The sequence below is a fragment of the Saccopteryx leptura genome, chromosome 2, assembly GCF_036850995.1.
Source record: "Saccopteryx leptura isolate mSacLep1 chromosome 2, mSacLep1_pri_phased_curated, whole genome shotgun sequence".
Classification (NCBI taxonomy): Eukaryota; Metazoa; Chordata; class Mammalia; order Chiroptera; family Emballonuridae; genus Saccopteryx; species Saccopteryx leptura.
The window spans coordinates 330,745,531-330,769,023 of NC_089504.1; the positions used below are offsets into that span (position 1 = coordinate 330,745,531).

The following is a 23,493-nucleotide window of genomic DNA, read 5'->3' on the forward strand; positions in this document are numbered from 1 at the left end:
TTTCTGAATACAGGCTCCTGTGTGACTGCATGGGTCACACATCCATGAAGCCAGCTGGAGCTGAGAAGACAGGGCCTGCCTTTAGGAACTGCCAGGGTTTAGTTGGGATGACGGGGCAAGATCGGGGGCATAGAGCCAAGGGTGGGCAGCAGGATTCTCCCTTCTACAAGGTCCATCTAGAAGACCTCTGAGATCACAAAGCCTTTTTCAACCTCATCTCCAGGGCGCTCAATCATCTCCATGAGATGGATCAGGCAGGGGTTAGGGCTCATCCTACAGACAAGCAGCCCGCAGTTCCTGAGAGTCTGACCATCTGGCTGGCCGCATCATGGTGGACAGGCAGCGCAGGGAGCTAAGACAAGCCTAGGGGGCTTCCGGAGAAGGTGGGCCGGCTTCGGTGCTCCCAGCCACCACTGGGGCTCAAGGCCAGGCTGGCCTGAGTCTGGCCTTGTCCAGCCCGTAGCCTGGAGCTCGACAGGCCAAGATGGAGCAGCCAAGGTAAACAGAGGTTCCCCACCTCAGCACCGCTCGCCAGGGGCAGGAGGGAATTCCAGGGCCAGCCCCAGCACGCTTCCCACTGGCTCAGGAGTGGCAGCTGCCAGCATGCTCACGGCCTTCCTCTGCCCGCTTCAGCTCCCCGCACCCCCGGGCCGCACCCTCACAGGGGCAGGAGGGACCCACCGGGGGCTGCACTGGGAGAAATGGGGGGTCGAAAACAGAAAACGAAGACATACGTCTATGCAAGACCTGAACCCAGGTGTCCATAGCGGCTTTATTCATCATAACCCTGAACTGGAAACAGCCCAAATAAATGCGCACCAACAGGAGAGGGGCAGACAGCAGTGTGTCCACACAACGGAACCCTTCTGGGCAATGAAAGGAGCGAGCCCAGAGATGCAGCAGCAGCAGCAGCGGCATGGGAGGCGCTTCAAACCCGGGGCTGAGTCACCGAAGCAGACGCAAAGGCAGTGAACACTGATTCCACCTCCGTGAAGTTCTAGAAAAGACAAGACAAATCTGTAGGGCAGAGCAGCTCGCCAGGGGCTGGGGGCTGGAGAGAGTGCTAGCTGAGGGCAGGAGGGAACATTCTAGGGTGATGGGCAGGGGTTACATGCATTTGTCAAAACTCAGCAAACTGTGCCTAACATGCATACATTTGAATTGTATGTAAAGTATATAGCTCATTACAGTTTGATTTAGAAGAAAAGGAGCCGGAGGAGGTGTGTGTGTGTGTGGGGGGCACACAGTTACTATGTGGGTGCCAAGCTGTCGGCATCCTCAGTAGATGGGGAGGACACCAACCTCCTAAGGGGTGCTCAGTGTTCCTACCCACATCCCGGGGTAGGAAGAGGCCGGGACCAAGAGGAAGTGGCCCAAAGGCAGCAGAAGGGGTGGTGGTGGGAGGGTGATGCCTCCGATACTCAGGAGAGGGGCTCCAGCCAATCCCGGCTCAGAGCAGCAGGGGGTAGAAGAAGCCGGAGAAGCCGTGCAAGGTCTGGGCAAAGGGGAGAAGTCAACCTCGGGGGCCCTGCTGCAGCCACACCACAGATGCCTACTCCCCAACTTCCTAGACAGTCTACATTGGGGGGGAGGGGAAGGGCCCTGTTCCAGGGGCCTCTGGTGGGCTTTGGCATTGGGTGACTCTCTGGGACACCAAGGGAGGCCCAGATGGCGTGGGGGGTTGGATTGAACTCTGTAGGCAGAGTTGGATTGAACACCTGCAACCTTGGAAACTCTCAGTGGCTACAGAGACCCCAGTGGAGCCTGTGCGGACCCCCTGGAGGCCTGGGCTGGCCTCCAGGATAGGCACAGGCCCCCTCCACACTCCACAGAGCCGCTAAATTTAGCCAGGCAGGGGAGGCTGTCCTGGGCCGAGCGCTTGGCAGCACAGCCTTGTCTCCCTACAAGGCCCGGCCGGTACCCAAGCTGGCCACCCGGCCTTTGGGCTTATAAGGCTGGTCTGGAGAATCCCAAGTGCTGGAGTCTTGGGGTGGGCACTGGGCCAAGCGCTCAGACTTTGGGGAGTCTCCGTCCTGGCCACCAGCAGACATAGGAACTACTTGCTGTGTGACCTTGGGCAAGGCACCCAACTCACAGAGCCTCAGTTTCCTTATCTCTGTAAAATAAGATTCTGGCACCTACCTCATGGGGCTGTTTTAAAAAAACCTATCGAGGGCAAAAACACTGTGTCCCTATAAACTCTTACCCCCACCTTGGCCACCTCTGGGCCGCCCCCTCCACAATGCCTAGAATAAACACAGGTGTCTGTCCCCAGAATGCTGGGGTTGGGTCCAGGGGCAGGAAAGCACAGGCCTCGGATGGAAAGGTGCATCTTGGAACTAATGAGACATTGACCTTATCAGTTTCTCTTGGGGAGTTATTAGCAAGAAAAGAGATTTGGGAAGAGAAAAGTAATTGCTTTTATTTCTTTTTCGTTTGGACACATTTTGGATGTGATAACAACCCCAATGAAACAGTCCTCCTTGCCAGTTTGTGTTTTGAGTATCAGAGTCAGAACCGAGGCTAAGAGCAGCACATGTATGCACCCCAAGCAAGTCTGTCTGAGCGGCTAAGGCAGGGGTCCCCAAACTACGGCCTGGCTTGCAGCTGCATGCAGCCCCCTGAGGCCATTTATCCGGCCCCCTCCGCACTTCCGGAAGGGGCACCTCTTTCATTGGTGGTCAGTGAGAGGAGCACATTGACCATCTCATTAGCCAAAAGCAGGCCCATAGTTCCCACTGAAATACTGGTCAGTTTGTTGATTTAAATTTACTTGTTCTTTATTTTAAATATTGTATTTGTTCCCGTTTTGTTTTTTTTTACTTTAAAATAAGATATGTGCAGTGTGCATAGGGATTTTTTCATAGTTTTTTTTTATAGTTCGGCCCTCCAACGGTCTGAGGGACAGTGAACTGGCCCCCTGTGTAAAAAGTTTGGGGACCCCTGGGCTAAGGGGACCCATTGGAGCCTGTGCAGACCCCCTTGAAGGCACGGGCCCCCTCCACACACCACAGAGCTGCTAAATTTAGCCGGGCAGGGGAGGCCATCTGTCTGTTGGTCCATCTGCCCTTCAGCAAGCCTAGATCCTTGGAGGAGAAGGAGAAGCAGTGAGGTGGGAAGGGGAGGAGGAGGTCATGGTAATGGTGTGGAAGGGACAGGCACTGATTGGAGAATGACTGCCTGACTTACTTCCCTTCTTCTCCCTCCCCCTTCCCTTCTCTCCCCCTCCCCTTCTCCCCCTTCCCTTCTCTCCCCTTCCCTTCTCCCCCTTCCTCCCCTTATTTAGCAACTGCCACCCTCCTGAGCATGGTGTCCCCGTGGGGATGTGTGAGTGGACACAGAGATGGCTCAGACACAGTGGCAGCATCCACCCGACTCCCCATTGCAAGCCGGTCATATCCTGAGGCCTGCTGTTCCAAGTGCCTTAGGGTCAGCTGGGAAAGGGACAGGCCCTTTTGTCTGGGGTCAAGACCAGGCTGAGGAGCTGTGGCCACCACAGCTCTGGTCCCAGCATCTCTGAGTTTTTCCTTAGAAAAGCCCAGGATGTGGTTCTTACTGGCCCCCTTGAAGGTGGCGTCGGACGGACCGCTGAACTTGAGATTGGCAGGAATGCAGGAATTCTGTGTGGGGTGAGGCTGATCCGCCTGACGCCTGACAGGGGAACCGACCCGGGGTGCTGGAAGGGGCCCTTGGTCTGCCTTCTGTGGGGCCCCTGGCTGTCTAGCAGTGGCTCTACTTGGACAGACAGCTAGGGTTCCCAGCCCAGGGCCTGGCTCCCTGCCCGGGACGATTTCCTAGCTAAAAGCCTGCGTGCCAGGAAGAAGACTCCTATCAGCCTTCCGAGTGAGGCAGCTTGGACTTGGGGACAAGGAGGCTCTGAGGACACCCAGGCTCATCTCATCTTCAGAGGAAGCCCTAAGGACACTCAGCTTAGATTGAGGGCCAGCCAAAGAGGCTTTTCTGCTTCAACCCAGGTCCTTCATACAGCCCAGGGTGAGCTTGGACAACTCATCTCTCCTTCCTGAGCTCCACTGTCTTTATCTGCAAATGAGGTGGGGTTTGAGGGAGGCCTCCAGCGCTAAGGGTTCTGAGACCTGATAGGGACCCCCACCCCATCCGAATCCCAGGATCCCTGCCTTCAGGGCCTGGGGTGGGGTTGAGGGCAGTTGAGGGCAGAGACTGCAGAGGGGCTGTGCCCTAAGCTCAGTAGTGGCTTCAAGTTCTCTGAACTCAGGATTGTCAGCCATTAGGGAAATCCCATTATTGTCCCCATTTCACAGATAAGGAAGCAGGCTTGGAGAGGACAGAAAACTTAGCAAAGCCCCCAGAGGCAGCAGGTGGCAGAGCTAGGTATGTAACTGAGGCCCGGCTGATGTAAGGCCTGCCCAGCTGGGTCTTAGGGAGCCCAACAGTGATGTGTGGCAGATGTGGCCCTTGCTCTGTCTGGGCATCAGCCTCCCTCTGCTCATCTCGGGGAGGTGGAGGTGTGGCTGGGACAGGGCAGATGGTAGGAAAGGTGGAAAGGGAGATGCCAACCTGACGCTGAGAGTGACTGGGCACAGGCCAGGCTTGGACTCAGGGACGGTGGATAGAAGGCGGCCTACAAAGACAATGATGGGGGGTCCTGCCGTCGGCTCCGGAAGTGTCAGGCAGTTGGACCGGAAGCAGCCCTCCTTCCTCTTCTGCCCTCCTGGCTGTAGGCCCCAGGGGCTGAACTCCCCACCTGGGGAAGAGGTAGGGTGGGGAGGATGTTTGGATATGGGGATGGGTCCCTGGTTTGGGGAGGGCTCTATCCTATAGCCACTCCACCCAAACCCTGGCCAGAGCCCCCAGTCCTGTTCTGCCAGGTTTACAGGGGGCTGACAGCTTTATCTTTCCCTTGTGATGGGTGGCCTGTGGTTTCCTGCCAACAGCTCCTGTTTCCGGAGGCCAAGCAGGGTCCAGGCGGAGCCAGGAGGGGCAGAGGGGGTTGGGCCCGGGTGGCCCTACCAGCCCCGCCCCTTATCCATCTTTGGGAATTTATTTGTCCACAGGCGCGGCTGTCCAACAGTCTATTGCCTGCCAGGGAGCAAAAGCTGCTCTGGCATCCAAGGATTCTCCCTCCTAGCCCAAGAGCCTCCAACTGACCTCTGACTCCTGACCTCTGGCCCCACCTGCCCTGCCCTGCCCCGCCCTTTGTAAGGCGCTGGAAGGCCCTAGAAACTGCTGTGAACGAGGGTGTTTGCTCACCGAGAGAGCAAAGGCTGTGCAGGGGCTCAGCGATCAGCCCCGGGCAGGCCGCCATGGCACGGCGGCTCCGGGACGAGCTGGCTGCCTTCTTCTTCGAGTACGACACTCCCCGCATGGTGCTCGTGCGCAACAAGAAGGTGGGCGTCATCTTCCGCTTGATCCAGCTGGTGGTTCTGGTCTACGTTGTTGGGTGAGTCCAGCCCCCTCCCTGCTACCCTCTTATACCCAGGCCTGTCTTCCAGGCTCTGGGACGCCCCCCATCACTCCCAGGAGCCCCTCTTCCTCTCCAAGTGTTGTCATCCTTCCTGACAAACCATGGCACTGTTGAGAAGGAATGCAAGCCTGCTAACTCACTGTCCAGCTGGGGAAACCGAGGCACAGAGAGGCAAGCAACGCCATCCTGGGTCTTCCGGTGAACAAGATGCAAAGCTGCTGGGTTCTGAGGAACTGACACTAGTGACAGTTCTCTCAAGTGGTGAGTGGCTTTGGAGGCCAGGGCCCCAGTGAGCCACAGCTAGAGTCCCTCTACCTCTGACCTCCTAGCTAAACCAGGCCTGTACTGAGAGAGGCCACACCCTATCCGACAGGCCCTGCTCCCACGGGCCCTGCCTGAATGAGGGGCATCCTGGGATATCTGAGATTTCTGGAGGAGAGAAACCCTCAAATTTGAAACACCTGATGCCTTAATGGGGGTCTATCAGGCAAAGGTTGGAGGTCATTCTGGTCTCAGGGATGACAGCTCCTTTCTGGACATCTTGGGACTTATCCCATTGTCCCAGGAGTAAGGGACAGAAGCAGGGTGGGACTCCTCTGCAGCCTGGATAATTTGGCGACCATGCAAAGGCCGTCTTCCTGAAATCAGTCTGGCTATCCTGGGGCCAAGGCTGGCCTGGCAGCGGCTTGTGTGAGCACACGTGTGTGTGTGTGTGGTATGTGGATGCATGTGTGTCATACCCAGAGCTCTGTGTGGGTGCATGTGCCCTCATGTGTTGGGGTGCCCACATGTCCATGCCCTGTGGCTGAGGTAGCTGGGTGCCTAATGCATGTGCCCCCTTGTGGGGGGCGTCATGTCTACTCACAGGAACTCTTCAGAGGGCTCCTGGAGGCCCCAGGGCCACTGAAGGGAGCTCAACCCCTGCTGGGGAGTCTGGGGTGGCTGGCAGCCCCCACCTGACTCTGCTGTGTGATTCTGAGGCCCCTGCCCCTCTGGTCTCCATGTCCCCACTTCTGTTGCAGGGCCAGACCAGGACTGTTGACTGGAGCCCAGGCTGGCTTAACAGAGTCCTGGTCCCCCAGGACCTGTGGCATCCAAAACAGCCTTCCCTCTGCCCCGCCTAGCCAGGCCCAGGGAATGACACCTTTCGGCTTCTTCCTCTCTCCTATTCATAAACCAGTGTGACATCTGCAATGTCATTTGAGCTTGTGAGGGAGATTGAGGCTCAGGGAGGAGCAGTGAGGTTTCCAGGTCACCCAGTGAGTCAGCCGTAAGTCCCTGTCACAGGGAGGCCTCCTGACCACTGGGCCTCAGCTCTGCCTTCCCCTATCCCACCTTACAAGGGCTCCTATCTAATGGAGCACTGGTGGTGTGATGCCTGACCCGCAACAGGCCAGAAACTCCACCGTGAGACGGGAGACGTACTTCTGACCCTGCAGGGAAGAAAGCCTTCTCCCGCTCACCCCTCACCCAGAGGCTGGGAGAGTGTTGTCCTCACTCTGACCCTTATGGCTCCCTCTGTCTGCTTTCAGGTCAGCACTGGGAGCAGTGCCAGGACCTCCTGTGTGCTGATCACAGACTGTCAGAGGGGAAGGGACAGCCCTCCCACCCCACCTTGTGCAGCATATGCCTCAAGCTACCGTTCAGTCCTGAGCAGTCACTCCAGTGACCTCGCGCCCTCTCTCCTCCTCTCCCCCCCTCCAAGATCTACTCAGTTTCTAAATAGATGTGGTCTCCTTGGCATCAGTGAGGCTGAGAGACACTGAGTATTTAGCCTGGATCTCGCCGCTAGAAAGAGGCTGAACCAGGATTTGAATCTAACAGTGTGGCTCCAAAGTCGGCCTCGATATCCTGGAAGGGAAACCTGTTTAGGGAGGGAGACTGACCTCCCGAGTCACTGAGCAGAGCCAGGAATGCAGGGTCCCTCCCAACACCCCTCAGTCCCACCCTCAAGTCCAGCCTTCTGCTCCTGCTTGGGCTGTGACTCCTGCTGTCTCTGGCGCCCTCGTCTGGTCACTGCCCACAGCTGCACTGACCCCTCCGCTAGGAGCCCACTGCTACACCCTGAAACCAGCCTGGATTTGGTCTTACTCTCTCAGTCCTCAATTTCCCAACTGTTCCACCGAGCAGGGGTGGGGGAAACCCTTCTAAAGGCATTATACAGAGTTTCAACAATTTCTCTTTCCCAAGGAAGGACAGCAGTGGTGGGATTAAAATAATTTAACAACCGGTTCTCTGCCCTAATGACTGTTTTAAGTATATATAAAAAAATATATACTGAAAGGTAGTTTATTATTTCATGCATTTAATACTTAAATAACAATAATAAAAGAGGTACACAAAACTAGATTATGTTATAAGAAAGAGTTTTAAAATATTAGTTAAAAATATTAAATAACATCGGACAAAAAAAAGAATAAAATTGTTATTTAAGGTATTTCCATATTACTTCTTGATTGGCATGCTCACTTGCAAATTTTTTCACCTATGGATGCAATAAACATTACTATGGGCACTTAGAATACACTGTTGCGCAGATGAATGTTAAAAACGAATAAGGAATGTAAATTTGTGATTTCTACATTGGGCAAGTGCCCAGGCGCCCACCTTAAAGAGAACCCTGCTTGCAAGTGCCATTTTAACAACCGGTTTGCTGAACTCAACAAAAATTGGGTATCTAATTTTGATGTGAACTAGCACTATGGGCTGAATCCCACCACTGAAGGACAGACTTTATTTTTTTTATTTTTTTAAAGATTTTTATTTATTCATTTCTAGAGAGAGAGGAAAGAGAGAAGGAAGGGGGAGGAGCGGGAAGCATCAACTCCCATATGTGCCTTGACCAGGCAAGCCCAGGGTTTCGAACCGGTGACCTCAGTGTTCTAGGTTGATGCTTTATCCATTACGCCACCACAGGTCAGGCAAGGACAGCCTTTCTTTAATTACCCTCCCCCGACCCCCCCCCCCCACACACACACCTCTGTCCAAGGCTTCTGGGTGTTACAGGGGGACAGACGGGGCATAGGAGAAATGCCAGACTCTCGACACCAGAGACAGGGCACAGCCCAGGTAGGGAATGGGCACCCATAGAGACAGAACTGAACAGAGAGACAGGCATTGGAGCACAACCACTCAGATGAAGAGACAGGCTTTGAGACTTAGGAACAGAGAGAGAGAGGGTTACTGAGACAGAGGCAGACAGGCTGAGATGCTGAGAACCTGACAAGCTTCCGAGGCGGGGAACTGCAGCTGTGTTCTCGTCTAGCGCACTGTTCCAGGAAGTCCAGGGCACGTGGAGGGAGCAGGTGGGCCCGAGATCCTGGCAGGCTGAGCAAAGATTCTTTGGGGCTGACATTGTGGTGGTTAACCTGTAGTTAGAGCTGTCTGCCGTGCAGTAATGAGCTCTCCGGAACTGGAGATGTGCAGGCAGTGGGCTGTCATCCGTGATCTAGCAGGCTTGCAAAGGGACACATGTCCCTGCCTGGGGTTGTTCTGGTTGGGGAGGATAAGGATCTTTCTGTGGCACACAGGAGCGTGGCACATACATTCCTAAGGGGAATTTGTGAATGTGCTTGGGGAGGGGAGGCTGGAAAGGCTTCCTGGGGGAGGTGACAAAAGTCTAGGGGCTTTTCCTCAGCACCCCACCCGGCCTCTTCTCTTCTCACCTCAGTCCTTACCCGTCTCCTGCGCCTCCACATAGAGCTCTTGAAATCATGTGCTCCTGAGACTTCCAAATGGATCCTGGAGCACACTGACCAGGGATAAGGACAGATACAAATTATTGCCGGGAGAAACGTATCTGGAGACATTTCTACGACATCTTTTCTGTGCCTGGTGCTGTGTTGGGCTCCATGGGACAGAGGTGGGGTACAGGGTGGGCAGAAGGAGAGCAAGGAGGTCAGGATGAATTAGCCAGAACTCCTTTGGTTCCTAGAGACAGAAACCTGATCAAACCGTATTTAAAAGGAAGAGTGGAGATACTGATTGACTTATGTAACTGAGAAATCAATGCAAGCCTGATGACCTGTGGTGGCGCAGTGGATAAAGCATTGACCTGGAACACTGAGGTTGCCAGTTCAAAACCCTGGGCTTACCTGGTCAAAAATTTAAAAACACAAATTGTCAGCCTGACTTGTCTGTAGACTACATGTTGGTTAACCTCTGAGCCCCCAGTACGGGCCCAGCTCTGATCTTAGTCTCTTCTGACTTGGAGTTTGGTCTTGCCCCTCCCCAAGTCTGTTCTGCCCACAGCATGTGCCAGGTCCGGTCAACTCCTGCCTGTGGCCCGTGTTGCACCCTGTGTCCCACCAGGCACACGACCTGCCCCCGATCTCCATGCCAGAGCTGCCCCGGCGTCGCCCCAGCATCTGCCCCAGCTCCTCTCGGCCTCTTACAGCAAGCCCCCCTGGGTCCTCAGAGGAAAGCCAAGGGAGGACAGGAAAGATGGAGAGACCCAAAAACTGTGGGCACGAAGACAGGGAGGGCGTGAGAATGATGCCCACGTGTTAAGCCTGGGGACTGAGTTGGTCTAGTGCAGGGGTTGGGAACCTATGGCTTACGAACCAGATGTGGCTCTTTTGGTGGCTGCACCTGACTTTTAGACAAATCTTTAATAAAAAAAATAATAATAGCCCTGGCCGGTTGGCTCAGTGGTAGAGCATCGGCCAGGCGTGCAGAAGTCTCGGGTTCGATTCCCGGCCAGGGCACACAGGGGAAGCGCCCATCTGCTTCTCCACCCCTCCCCCTCTCCTTCCTCTTTGTCTCTCTCTTCCCCTCTTGCAGCCAAGGCTCCATTGGAGCAAAGTTGGCCAGGGCACTGGAGATGGCTCCATGGCCTCTGCCCCAGGCGCTAGAGTGGCTCTGGTCACAACAGAGCGAAGCCCGGATGGGCAGAGCATCGCCCCCTGGTGGGCGTGCCGGGTGGATCCTGGTCAGGCGCATGCGGGAGTCTGTCTGACTGCCTCCCTGTTTCTAGCTTCAGAAAAATACACACACACACAATAATAATAATAATAATAACGTTAAAAAGATAAAACATTCTCATGTATTACAATCCATTCATTTCCTACGGCTCATGTTCATGATTGCGGGTGGCTGGAGCCAGTCACCACTGTCCTCCGAGACAACAACAAATTTTTATTGGATAATGCTTAACGTACACAGGTCGTTGTATGACTCTCACAGAATTACATTTTAAAATATGTGGCGTTCATGGCTCTCTCAGCCAAAAGGGTTTCCGACCCCTGGTCTAGTGCCATCCTTCCTGAGGGTACCAGAGAAGCAAATTCTGTGGGCCAATGAAATATTCAGGTTGGTTCTGTTGAAATTCTGTTTTGAGATATAATTTACATGCTATAATATTCACCATTTAAAAATATACAATTCAGCCCTGGCCGGTTGGCTCAGCGGTAGAGCGTCGGCCTAGCGTGCGGAGGACCTGGGTTCGATTCCCGGCCAGGGCACACAGGAGAAGCGCCCATTTGCTTCTCCACCCCTCCGCCGCACTTTCCTCTCTGTCTCTCTCTTCCCCTCCCGCAGCCAAGGCTCCATTGGAGCAAAGATGGCCCGGGCACTGGGGATGGCTCTGTGGCCTCTGCCCCAGGTGCTAGAGTGGCTCTGGTCGCAATATGGCGACGCCCAGGATGGGCAGAGCATCGCCCCCTGGTGGGCAGAGCGTCGCCCCATGGTGGGCGTGCCGGGTGGATCCCGGTCGGGCGCATGCGGGAGTCTGTCTGACTGTCTCTCCCCGTTTCCAGCTTCAGAAAAATGAAAAAAAAAAAAAAAAAATATATATATATATATATATATATATATATATATATATATATATATATACAATTCACTAGGTTTTAGTGTAATCCCAAATTTGTGCAGCCATCACCACTATCTAATTCTGGACATTTTCACTACTCTCCCCAAAAACCTGCCTTGTGCCCCTTAGCTGTCACTCTCCATTCCCCCTCCTACACTCTGCTTTGCTTATTCTGGACATTTCATATAAATAAAATCATACAATATGTGGTCTTTGGGTCTGTTTTTTTCCACTTAGCATACTATTTGTAAGGTTCAGCCATGTTGCAGAATGTCCCAATACTTCCTTCCTTTTTATGGAATATTCCCTGTGCGCATACACCACATTTGTTTATCCACTCACAGGCTGGTGGACATTGGGTTGTTTCTGTTTTTGTTTCTCATGAATGATGTTGCTGTGAACACTCATGTACAAGTTTGTGCATGCCATATGTTTCCAGATCTCTTGGGCATATACCTGTGAATGGAATTTGCTGGGTCAAATGGGAATTGCATGTTCAACTTTTTGAGGAACTGCCAGACTTTTTCCAAAGGGTTGACTGAAGTTTGAGGTATCTGTGGGATGTCTGGGACAGGAGGCAGGACAGGGGAAGGAATGTGTGTCGCAAGGCATCGGGCGACGTAGATATTTATGTAAGATCCTTGAGTGCAGACTTTTGAGTTGTTTTGTTCACTCTTGTATTTTTATTGCCTAGAACAGTGCTTGACACATAATAAGGGCTCAATAAATAAATATTTATTGAATGACTAAATGAATGTGTGGAACTGAGTTTCGGGGGAGATCAAGAGTAGAGCTAGAAGCCTGGAATACAGTGTGTCTGTGATGGCTCACACGGGTTCTGCGTGGGCTGGGAGTGGAGGCCAGGGCATGGGAAGATGGACATTGAAAGAATCGGTGCCTGACCTGTGGTGGCGCAGTGGATAAAGCGTCGACCTGGAAATGCTGAGGTCACCGGTTCAAAACCCTGGGCTTGCCTGGTCAAGGCACATATGGGAGTTGATGCTTCCAGCTCCTCCCCCCCTTCTCTCTCTCTCTGTCTTTCCTCTCTCTGTCTCTCTCTCTCTCCCTCTCTCTCTCCTCTCTAAAAATGAATAAATAAAATAAAATAAAATAAAAAAAGAATACCTATAGACTTTAAAAAAAAAAACACAAAACAAAAACACCAGCATGTAATCTTTAAAAAAAAAAAAAGAAAAGAAAGAATCGGTGAAGGCAGAGTAAAGACAGTGAAAATAGGGTTGTTTATTATGTGCCCATGTGTGCTAATTTCTTTAAAGGAAACTCACAGGAACATCCCCCAAACAATCAGACTCTTCTTCCTGGGGCCCTGCCCACTGCTCGTGCATGATGGGCCTTGCTTATAATTGCTGAATGAACAGCATCTTTGTACTAGGTGGCATCACCTCGTTTTGCTGAGAAAGCCAGGGCTCAGAGAGGTTTAGTTTTTTGTGTTTTCTTTGGTATTTTTCCAAAGTGAGAAGTGGGAAGAGGCAGATAGACAAGACTCCCGCATGCGCCTGACTGGGATCTAACTGGCATGCCCACCAGGGGGCAATGCTCGGCCCCTCTGTAGCATTGCTCCGCTGCAATCAGAGTCCTTCTAGTGCCTGAGGCAGAGGCCATGGAGCCATCCTCAGTGCCCGGGCCAGCTTTGCTCCAATGGAGCCTTGGTTGCAGGAGGGGAAGAGAGATAAAGGAGAGGGGGAAGGGTGGAGAAGCAGATGGGTGCTTCTCCTGTGTGCCCTAGCCAGGAATCAGACCTGGGACTTCCACACGCTGGGCAGACGCTCTACCACTGAGCCAACGGCCAGGGCCGAGAGGTTTAGTCTTTAGCCAGAAGCCACACAGCTGGACAGTGGCAGTGCTGATACCTGAACCTCAGCCTCTGTGCCCCAGAGGCCACTCTTGGCCATTCCAACATGTGGCCTCTCCCATGAGGGACTGTTGGAGAAGAGCGACTCATGATAGGGTTTTGCTGAGAAGAACATAGAAAGAGAATTTCTGGAAAGGGAGGGACTTCTAAACATGCCGGTGTTTTTGGCATCAGGTCCCCATGATGGCCTCCCAGAGTGGTGACAGCAAGGCTGGGTCAAGGCTTTGAAGGTGTGGGTCTGGCACCATGGTCATTCTATCATGATCAGAAGTGAAGTCATTGATGCCAGATTTTTTTTTAAAGATGTTATTTATTGATTTTACACAGAGAGGAGGTATAGGGAGAGGAATGAGGAGTATCAACTCATAGTTGCTTCACTTTAGTTGTTCACTGATCATTTGTTGTATGTGCCTTGACTGAGCAAGGCCAGGGTTTCGAACCGGCGACCTCAGTGTTCCAGGTCGATGCTCTCTCCACTGCACCACTGCAGACCAGGCCAATGCCAGATTTGATTTTTTCCATTGATCCCCAGGGCTGACAAACCCAGGGCAGAAATACAAGAGCGGCTGCATCAGCCCCAATGTTTGGCCTCTGTGTGCCTCTGCTGCCTGCTCTCTGCCCCCCACTTCTGGTTCTTGGCAGACACTGATGCTCAGCAGAGTGGGGCAGAGTCCTGGGCTGGCGGCCCTGAGTCTGGGGTCTGCCTCTGACTCAGAAAAGATGTTCCCCAGGCCCTGGCCGGTTGGCTCAGCGGTAGAGCGTCGGCCTGGCATGCGGGGGACCAGGGTTCGATTCCCGGCCAGGGCACACAGGAGAAGCGCCCATTTGCTTCTCCACCCCCCCCCTCCTTCCTCTCTGTCTCTCTCTTCCCCTCCCGCAGCCAGGGCTCCATTGGAGCGGGGATGGCCCCGGCGCTGGGGATGGCTCCTTGGCCTCTGCCCCGGGCGCTGGAGTGGCTCTGGTCGCGGCAGGACGACGCCCTGGAGGGGCGGGGCGTCGCCCCTGGTGGGCGTGCCGGGTGGATCCCGGTCGGGCGCATGCGGGAGTCTGTCTGACTGTCTCTCCCCTTTTCCAGCTTCGGAAAAATACAAAAAAAAAAAAAAAAAAAAAAAACATAAAAAAAAAAAAAAAAAGAAAAGATGTTCCCCAGGCCTCAGTTTTCTCATCTATAGTATATTGTCAGGAATTGGTATTAGGCAAAGAGAGAAATGCGGCTGACGTTGAGGATCGGGGTGCCAAGAGAGAGGCCAGTGACCTCTCCTGCGGGGAGCTCAGAATATGAAGCAGGTTCCACACCACTTCCCAATAGCTCTTTTGAGCTTGAGCATGAAGCCAGAGGCCATCCTGGAGGAAGAAATGTAAGGAGGGTGAGGGGAGTAGGTGATGCTCCACTTTCCCTTATGGGGCCGGAGGCAGTGAGACAGGTTCAGGACACTGAGAATAGGGAGCCTTTGTCATGCCTCACCCAAGGGTCTGGGACCTGCAGGGGGCAGTAGTGACCATGCTCAGACTTAGAGGTGCCCGTGGCTTGGCTCCAGTGCCAAGACGGGGAAGGACTTGAAGAAAGAGGAGTGCACTATGGGAAGTGAGAGGAGGACGTTGGTGGGCTGCCTTCCTGGGGCCTGGATCAGAATGACAGCCCCTAGAACGCTAGCGGTGACTCTGGGACGAAGAGGCCTGGAGAATTCTGTCACCAAGCTTGAGCTCTAAGGCACAGGAGAGGGGCTTTGAGCTCTACTTGGACAAGTGCGCTAAGGGCAGAGTGAGGGGTGAAGGGTGTATAAAAGTATCCCTGCCCACAGTCAGACCGGCCCATAGGTGCGCTCACAGATTTGCCCCCGGGGGAATCAAGGCTACACACTCTGATGGGCACTGTGGAGGCACGCACGCACACACGCAGAGTTACATGAATCACCACGAAGAGTCTGCCCTTGAGGGAGAGAACCACACTCCAGAGAGAAGCGTTTCAGGACTTTTAGGTGTAAGCAACAGAAACAGAATTTAACTGGCTTAAATAAAGGAAGGGAATTTATTAGCTCATGTAACCGAAAAGTCCAGAAGTAGATTTTTCATGCTTTTAGGTATGGCTGGTTCCAGGGGCTAAAACAACATTGTAGGAGTCTCCCCCTCGCCAGTTCCTGCCTGGCTGTCCTCCAAGTTGGCTTCATTTTCAAGCTTACTCTGTGAGGCAGCAAAAATAACTGACCGTAATCTTGGTCTTGTAGCCACTTTGCTTAGCCACCCAGCAAAGAGGATATCTCTTTCCCAGTAATTCCAAGAAAAACTCTGGCCTCATTGCAGAAACTCCACATCATGTGCCCACCCTTAGCCCCATCACTGCTGCTAGGGTGAGGGAACATAGAGTGGCAAGCCTTGATCACGTGCCTGCCCCTGGGGCTAAGAGGGAAGTGGCCCCGCTGAAACTGCCAGATGGAAAGTGGAGAACCCAAAGGAACAGGGGTTCTCCATGCTGGGAAGAGGAGGCCTGAATTCCCCAAGAAAACTGGGAGGCCTCCAGCCTGAGCCACTCCCACAGTGGCCTCAACTGGGGCCAGAGGCTCCCAGGCTTTCAGCCTTCACGCTGTGCCGTTTCTCAGTGGGAGGACCTCGGGAAGGAAGGAGGACTCTGAACGAGGATTAGGGTTCAAGAAGCTTGGCTTTCAGGCGCCAGCAAATTCTGCTCTTGGAAAAGGATCTGAAAGAGGCTTTCGGTGGTTCTCCTCCCTGGGAGTTAGTATTTTCATAGTGAGAAGAATGGTGGAACTTCAGGCCCTGGCCATTTTGGGGAAGCAGGTGAGGCTCTCCAGCCTCCAGCCCAAGGTGCAGCTTTAGAAGCAGAGAGGCGCTCAGAAATGCATCTGGGGAGGGAAAAGGAAAGGACTTGACCTGTCCAGCTGGTACCAGAAATGGCAGTGGCACACATACCCACATGCCATCCTTGAATGACCTCTCTGCTCCGAATTCTCTGCAGGTGGGTCTTTGTCTATGAGAAGGGCTACCAGACCTCAAGTGGCCTCATCAGCAGTGTGTCTGTGAAACTCAAGGGTCTGGCTGTGACACAGCTCCCAGGCCTGGGCCCCCAGGTCTGGGATGTGGCTGACTACGTCTTCCCAGCCCAGGTGAGCTAATTTAAGGATACACCTTCCACCCACAAGGTCTGGCTCCCAGCCGGGTTGGACTCTGTCCCATCTCCCTGTGGGACCAGTCAGCTCCTATCTCTCCCTGGGCTTCGGTTTCCCTCACTGTGAATGAGGGGCAGAAACAGCCCGCCGCTGTCGTCCCACTCTGACATCATGGGGCATGGAGTGCCGTGCTGCGTGTCATGTGGGTTCTGGGAGCTGCCGGGCAGTACTGGGGTTCTTGGGGCTGCTCTCCCAGCTCAAGTCCTGCCCCTCACTTCCAGGGGGACAGCTCCTTCGTGGTCATGACCAATTTCATCGCGACCCCCCATCAGGCCCAGGGCTACTGTGCAGAGGTGAGGACTGCTACCCACCCCTCCTTCTCCAGCCCGAAGGGGAAAATAACATGGAAGAGGAGGTCCCCTTGGGTGTTGAAGATGGAGCTGGATAGGCTTCCTGCAGGGACCCAGTGGTGGAATTTCAGCATGGATTTCCATAAAGTGACAGGCCTCCAGTGAAGGTGCTGAGGCTCCCTCCAGGCTGTGTGCCAAGGAGGATGCTGAGCCTCTATGCCTGCTCCACCTACAAGCCCCAACCTTCCCACCCCCTGCCGGCTGGCATCAGCAATGGGGCAGCTGGGCACGAGCCCAGAGGGTTCCTAGGAGGGCTCTGGGGGAAGGGTCCTTGAGCAAGAGTCACCCCAAAGGCCTCTGAGACTCTGCCCACACCCTCCCTAGGGCCCTGGGGGCGGGAGGGGCTCCTCTCAGGATCCTAGCCAAGGGGCCTGGGGCCAGCTGCTCTCCCCTCCCCCAGCATCCGGAAGGGGGCACATGCAAGGATGACAGCGGCTGTACCCCAGGGAAGGCAGAGAGGAAGGCCCAAGGTAAGGCCGGCCCCCTTCGACCCACCCCTCCGGAGCCCCTTTCAGCTGCAGACTTCCTCCACCAGGAAGCCCTTTCTGCCCTCTCCCCTCCTGTCATCCTGACCTTGGGCTGCCTATCCCAGCCACGTTTCTGTCCTCAGGCTTCTGCTTGTGTGTGCCTCATCAATGGGGACTCTTAGGGGTGGGGCCTGGGGGCCTCCTCTGCACCCCCACCTTCGGGTGGGCATCCAGGGGTTTCTCCACCATTCCAGGCATCCGCACAGGCAAGTGTGTGGCCTTCAACGACACCGTGCGGACGTGTGAGATCTTTGGCTGGTGCCCTGTGGAAGTGGATGATGACATCCCACGGTAACGCCTTATCCTCCCAGGGAGCTGAGAGCAGGGTCCCCAAGCCCAGGCAGGGGGGCATCTGGATCGTATCCTGGAACAGATTAGGTCACCCTCCTTCCAACCCCACCCTCTTTCCATCTGCACAGCCCAGGCCAAAGACCCCCCGGCCCCTGATCCCCTGATCAAGGGACCCGAGAGTCCACCATCGCAAGATACCCACCCTCTACTCACCCAAGGCCACAGGAGCACCCTACAGGCTCTCACACCACCCCCTACACCTACACACACCACGCCACGCTGGTGGGTGGGTGCGCGGGCACTCCTGGGGAAGGTGGTCAGTGAGTATGGTCTCCTTTAGCCCTGCCCTCCTCCGAGAGGCCGAGAACTTCACTCTCTTCATCAAGAACAGCATCAGCTTCCCACGCTTCGAGGTCAACAGGTTCGTGGGAAAAGTGGGCACATATGCGGGTGGCTCCCTGAGGCTGCTCCTGCTGCTCTCAACTGCCTCTGTCACCCTCTGCTCCTGTGGGTTCAGCTCTGGAAGTGGGCCCCTGGGCTGGGCTGCCCTTGGTCTCTAAGGGCTGTGGAAGGGCTTTTCCTGGAACCCATGAGGGATCCACAGAGCTTCAGGGCATGGTGGGCACCCTCCCAGCTGGCAGACTGCTGCCGCCAATGCCCTCCGCTCCATAGGCGCAACCTGGTGGAGGAGGTGGATGCCACCTACATGAAGAGGTGCCTCTATCACAAGATCTCACACCCACTGTGTCCTGTCTTTAATCTCGGCTATGTGGCAAAAGAGTCAGGACAGAGTTTCAGCACCCTGGCTGAGAAGGTATTGTACCAGGCGGGTGGAGAGGGCTGGGGCCTGGGATCATCAAGCCCATAAAGGCTTTTCAGGCTATTAATCCAGCTGCCAGCCTCCCTGGTGTGGGACAAGTATAATGGATTTATCCCCTAACATTGGGGAAACAGGGTCAGGCCTGCCTCTCCTCAGGGCCTGGCATGCACCCGGCACAGAGGAAGTGCCCAGAATGAATGGACGTGGGCAGATGTTGTCACCTGGATGTCTGCTGAACTCTCACTGTTCTTAAACTAGTAGATAAAAGCCCCTTGAATCCCATGGCCCTTGGTCCTGAGAAATCCTGGGAATTCCAGAGGCCAAGACCCACGCAGTCAACCTGGGGTTCTGAGAGAAGCAGTATCTTGTAAGGAATATAGACTTGTCTGGGTTCAAATCCCATCTCTGTCCCTATAAAGCAGGGGAGTCAACCTTTTTATACCTACCGCCCACTTTTGTATCTCTGTTAGTAGTAAAATTTTCTAACTGCCCACAGTTCCACAGTAATGCTGATTTATAAAGTAGGGAATTAACTTTACCTTATAAAATTTATAAAGCAGAGTTACAGCAAGTTAAAGCATATAATAATAATTACCAAGTACTTTATGTCGGATTTTTGCTAGGTTTGGCAGAATAAATCTTTATAAGACAACTTACTATAGTTAAATCTATCTTTTTATTTATACTTTGGTTGCTCCGCTACCGCCCACCATGAAAGCTGGAACGCCCACTAGTGGGCGGTAGGGACCGGGTTGACTACCACTGCTATAAAGCGTAGGACCTCAGACAAATCTCTTACCTTCATTGTGTCTGAGCTTTTGTGCCTGCAAAGTGGAGGCAGCAACAGTATAGGAGTGGGACAGCACTTCAGTGCCTCCGCCACGTGGCCACCTGTGTCTGTGTTCCCATGTGGTTGTTATTATCCTGTTCCTGCGTCATTTATTCTGGGATGGAAATCAGCCCCTTTTCTGTGACATCATGCACATACAAAAATTCACAATGCATTTGTCTAGAATAGGGGTCAGCTAACTTTGTCTTTAAAGGGCCAGAGGTATTTTCTGCTTTGCAGACCACATGGTCTCTGCTTCAACTACACAGGTCAGCTGCTAAAGCAGCCACAGACAATAGGTAAACAAAGTCGGCCTTTGGACCTAGTTTTCCCACCTCTGGAGGAGGTTTACACTGTAGCGACGCCCAGGACCGGAAAGCTGAATGTTAGGGCTCCCTATCCCTGAGAATCCCCATGCCACCCCCCGCTAGGAACTCCTCACCCACCACCGTCCTCTATAGGTATTGGCGTACCACCTAGTTGCCCTGCTCCGACCAGGTCCGGACCCTCCTGTTGCTCAGCCCACCCCTACCTGTCTCTGATCCTTGCCTAGCCTGAAGGAGCTTTGCTTTCTCAAGTTTCTTCCTCCGAACCCAAGTCTTTACAGACTCTCTCTCTAATTCAACAACTATTCACTTGCCTCCCACACTACGGCTTGTGCTAGAAACTTGGGAGTCAGGGAATGAAAGACAACCCCACCCTCACGGAGCTTACAGCCTTCGGAGAAACGTATTAATAAATAACCAGACAAAATAAACATATGATTAAAAGTGACAAATGTTCCTGAAGAAAACACAGAGGGAATGACAAGGGACAGATCTTAGACTGGGTTGGTAGTCAGGGCAGGCCTTGTAGGGGACACAAGCAAAGAATGAGCAAGAGCTAGCCCTGTGGGGAGCAGGGGGAGCTGCGGGTGCAAAAGCCCCAAGCGGGTGGGTTTTAGAAACTGTCAGAAAGCTAGAGGGTGATGGTTGGGAGATGGGACAGTGAGGGTGACAGGACATCGACCCTGAAGCAGTTTCTCAGTATTGCTCTTTGAGCCAGATAATGTCTCCTCTTCAAGAGACTACGGGCACCACCTGTAAGATAGTAGCGTATTGACACCGAAACCCTGGCCCTTACATGCCTGTGTCCTTGCAGGGCGGGGTGATAGGCATCACCATCGACTGGAACTGTGACCTGGACTGGCATGTACGACACTGCAAACCCGTCTACGCGTTCCATGGGCTGTATGAGGAGAAAAATCTGTCTCAAGGCTTTAACTTCAGGTGCCTGCCAGGCCCCCACCAGTGTCCCCTTCCCTGGAGTCCTGTGGGCTTTTATACCCCCAGAACCCTCAGGGCAAGCAAGTGTGCCTGGGAAGGGAGCAGAGGAGCCTGGGCAGCTCCTGACTTCCTGGAGTGACCGAGCAGGGAGCCAGCAGAGAAAGGTCTTAGAGGCCTGAGCCCTGCCCCTGGCTCTTGGTCTCCTTGAGGCCGACCCGGCCAGGACTGGCTTGGAAGATTGCTGCCACCGGGAGTCAGGGTGAGGGTTCAGTAGAGCATTTCTAGAGTGAGGCCTGGGATCCTGCCTGTGGCTCCCCCTCTAGAAAGTTGGGGGCGGGGTGGGGGCTGTCCTCACGGACCTCTGAGGGCCCCTGCATTCCTGGTGCTCTGGGATCCTGACCCAAGATGCTTCACCATCATCTCCCTTGCAACCCCACCCCTTCCCCAAGGTTTGCCAGGTACTTTGTGGAGAACGGGACCAACCACCGGCACCTCTTCAAGGTGTTTGGAATTCGTTTTGACATCCTCGTGGACGGCAAGGTGAGTGTCAGTGTGCAGGGCAGCCAGCAGAGACACACTCCCGGGTCCTGTGAGCACCTACTGGGCACCTGCAGTTACAGACAACAGAGAGCTGTGTGGACTTCATACAGCAGCTCTCCTAATAACATATGGGCTTGGGTACTGTTGAGGGTAGGGCTTCGAGCCTCTGGCCACACCTCCCCCACTAATCTCACGGTGCCCAGGTAGGCAGAGCCAAGATCAAAACCCAGGGCTCCTGACCAGCAGCTGAGTCACGATGTAGAGCCGAACCCCAGGCAGCGGGCTATGGGGCCAGCTGACAGTGCAGGAGGATGCCCCCTGGCCCCAGGCCTGGCCTTAGGGCTTCTGAGGAAGACTTGTCCAACTGGGCCCTTTGGACTGTTAACCCTTTTCTCACTCCCCTCCCACCAGGCTGGGAAGTTTGACATCATCCCCACAATGACTACCATTGGCTCTGGGATTGGCATCTTCGGAGTGGTAAGTGCTGGGCACATGGGGTCACTGTGCTGGGGTCAGTCCTTCCTCTTCCACATCTCAGTAGCAGCAACAAGTGTCTCACCCCATAACTTGACTGTAACTGTCCATCGTCACTGAGCCCACCCCAGCCCCCGAGAGCCACTGTATGTCTGAGGAAACTGAGGCCCAAAGCTAGGGCAGGACAGAGGTGCGATGGGGCAGTCTCGGTCCCCCCAGGGGATCTGCAGGGTCTCATCCCCTCCCAGGACCTGAGATCTGCAGAGGGCAGAGTGCAGCCAGGGTCACACAGTCAGTAAGGATCCCCATGCTCTGGTCCCCAGGCCACGGTCCTCTGTGACCTGCTGCTGCTCCACATCCTGCCCAAGAGGCACTACTACAAGCAGAAGAAGTTCAAGTATGCGGAGGACATGGGGCCAGAGGTGGTAAGAGAACTCTCTGAGTCAGGCCCTTCAGAGGCCTCAGGCCCCTGTAACTCTGGTGAAGAGTCAGCCATTCCCCTGAAGCTGACTTTTATCCCCCCAATGCTCACACAGGGCGAGCGCGACCCTGCGGCCACCAGCTCCACCCTGGGCCTGCAGGAGAACATGAAGATGTCCTGACCCTCAGCCCCGGACTCCTGACTAGACGCAGCAGCATGAGGCTTTAAGCGGGGGCTCCGGTGGGGTCCCAGCCATGGTAGAGGGGTCTGCTCAGGGACTCTCCTGCCCTCTCAGCTAGGCAGACACTAGCTTGCCGGCAGCTCAGGGTGGACCCTGGGAGAGACCGGTGCAATTCTGAGCTTTGGCTCCAACTCTGCACCCTGCCAGGAGACCCTCAGCCCAGCCCAGCCTCTCCCGCTGCGAGGTGCTGGGGCCGGCGGGGCCCCGCTCACACTCCTAAACTGGAGCTTCGTGCTTCCCTCTCTGGGCCCTCCATCCCCCTGCCCGTGCCTAGACACGTGCTGTCCCCTTTGACGGCCACTAGCCACGGGTGACTATTTAAATTTAAATTAATGAAAATTGAATAAAATAGAAACTTGTACCTCAAACTAGCCATATTATAAATGCTGAGTAGACACATGTGGCTGGTGGCTGACATATTAGACAGTACAGAATATTTTCAGCGCCACTGAAAGGTCGATTGGAGAGCTCTGCCTGAGCCCTGTTTCTCACGGGCCTCAGGCTGCTGCGGGGAGCTTATCAACCACCTAGGCCCCTGGGCCTGCCCCAGACCTCCTCCTGCCCCAGAGTGTCTGAGGCTGGCCACATGAACTGCAAGGGCAGCAAGCTCCTCAGGCCACCTTAAGGACCTGCATTTAAAATGTTCCTGATCAGCTATCAGACAGCTTAGGCCAGCATCACTTGGCAGGTGCTGGTAGTGAGCAGGTGTGTGATGTGCTCACAGCCACATAGAGTTTTGTGCACATGCCCCCGATGTGCACACTCACTTGAATGCACGTCCCCCTTCTATCCACACTGTGTACTGTATTTGAACAGCTAGGGCCCTGCTAACACAACCATCTGAACACACCTACACCCCCAAGCACAACCCCCTGGTTCATACCATGTCACGTCCATGGGAAATGCTTCTCTCCAAGTGTGTCAGGCCAGGACAGCCCCTTCAGCTGTGAATTCTTACTCAGCTACCTCTGTTCAGGTGGGAGCCTGGGCAAAACCCTGGGCTCCCTGCCTGTGGCCCAGCCCCAGCTCCCAAGGCCTGCCCGGCTCTGCCTGAACACAAGGTCTGGGGAAAGCAAGGGATGGAATACAACAATAAAAGAAATGAGGACAAACCCCTCCTGTGCTTTCTTCCCAGCTCTCTCTGAAACTCAGAGTCCCCATCTGTGAACTGTGGGGTTGAACGGAGTGATCTCTGAGGTCCTTCTGGATCTGTTGGTGGGTGGGAATGCGATGACACTTTGCCTTGAGCCTAGCAGGGTTAGTCCTGGGGGTTGGCTCACCTCCATCCATGGGCCACTGTCCTGGCACAGCCCTGAACACTGGAGCTCTTCCCAATCCTCCACAGCCCCTCCCATGCGGTAGGAGGCCTGGCACTGGGACAAGCAGAACCAACCTCAGGAGTATCCTCATGGAAGCAGAGGTGAG

General features: G+C 54.3%; 1 protein-coding gene and 1 long non-coding RNA gene across 2 annotated transcripts; one reads left to right on the forward strand and one right to left on the reverse strand.

Annotated features, from left to right (window-relative positions):
- Positions 1–760: 760 nt before the first annotated feature.
- LOC136391682 (uncharacterized) lies at positions 761–5,331 on the reverse strand. Its single transcript, XR_010748882.1, has 3 exons — positions 5,230–5,331; positions 4,537–4,723; positions 761–997 (listed from the first exon to the last, which is right to left on the reverse strand). It is a non-coding gene; the product is annotated as an uncharacterized lncRNA (long non-coding RNA).
- Positions 5,051–23,165, forward strand: P2RX1 (purinergic receptor P2X 1). The gene is made up of 12 exons (XM_066363447.1): positions 5,051–5,419; positions 16,100–16,247; positions 16,532–16,603; positions 17,061–17,130; positions 17,382–17,478; positions 17,819–17,899; positions 18,151–18,292; positions 20,268–20,395; positions 20,842–20,932; positions 21,344–21,409; positions 21,730–21,831; positions 21,943–23,165. Exons 1-12 carry the CDS (start codon positions 5,283–5,285, stop codon positions 22,006–22,008), a joined length of 1,200 nt encoding a protein of 399 aa, XP_066219544.1. The 5' UTR covers positions 5,051–5,282; the 3' UTR covers positions 22,009–23,165.
- Positions 23,166–23,493: the final 328 nt, after the last annotated feature.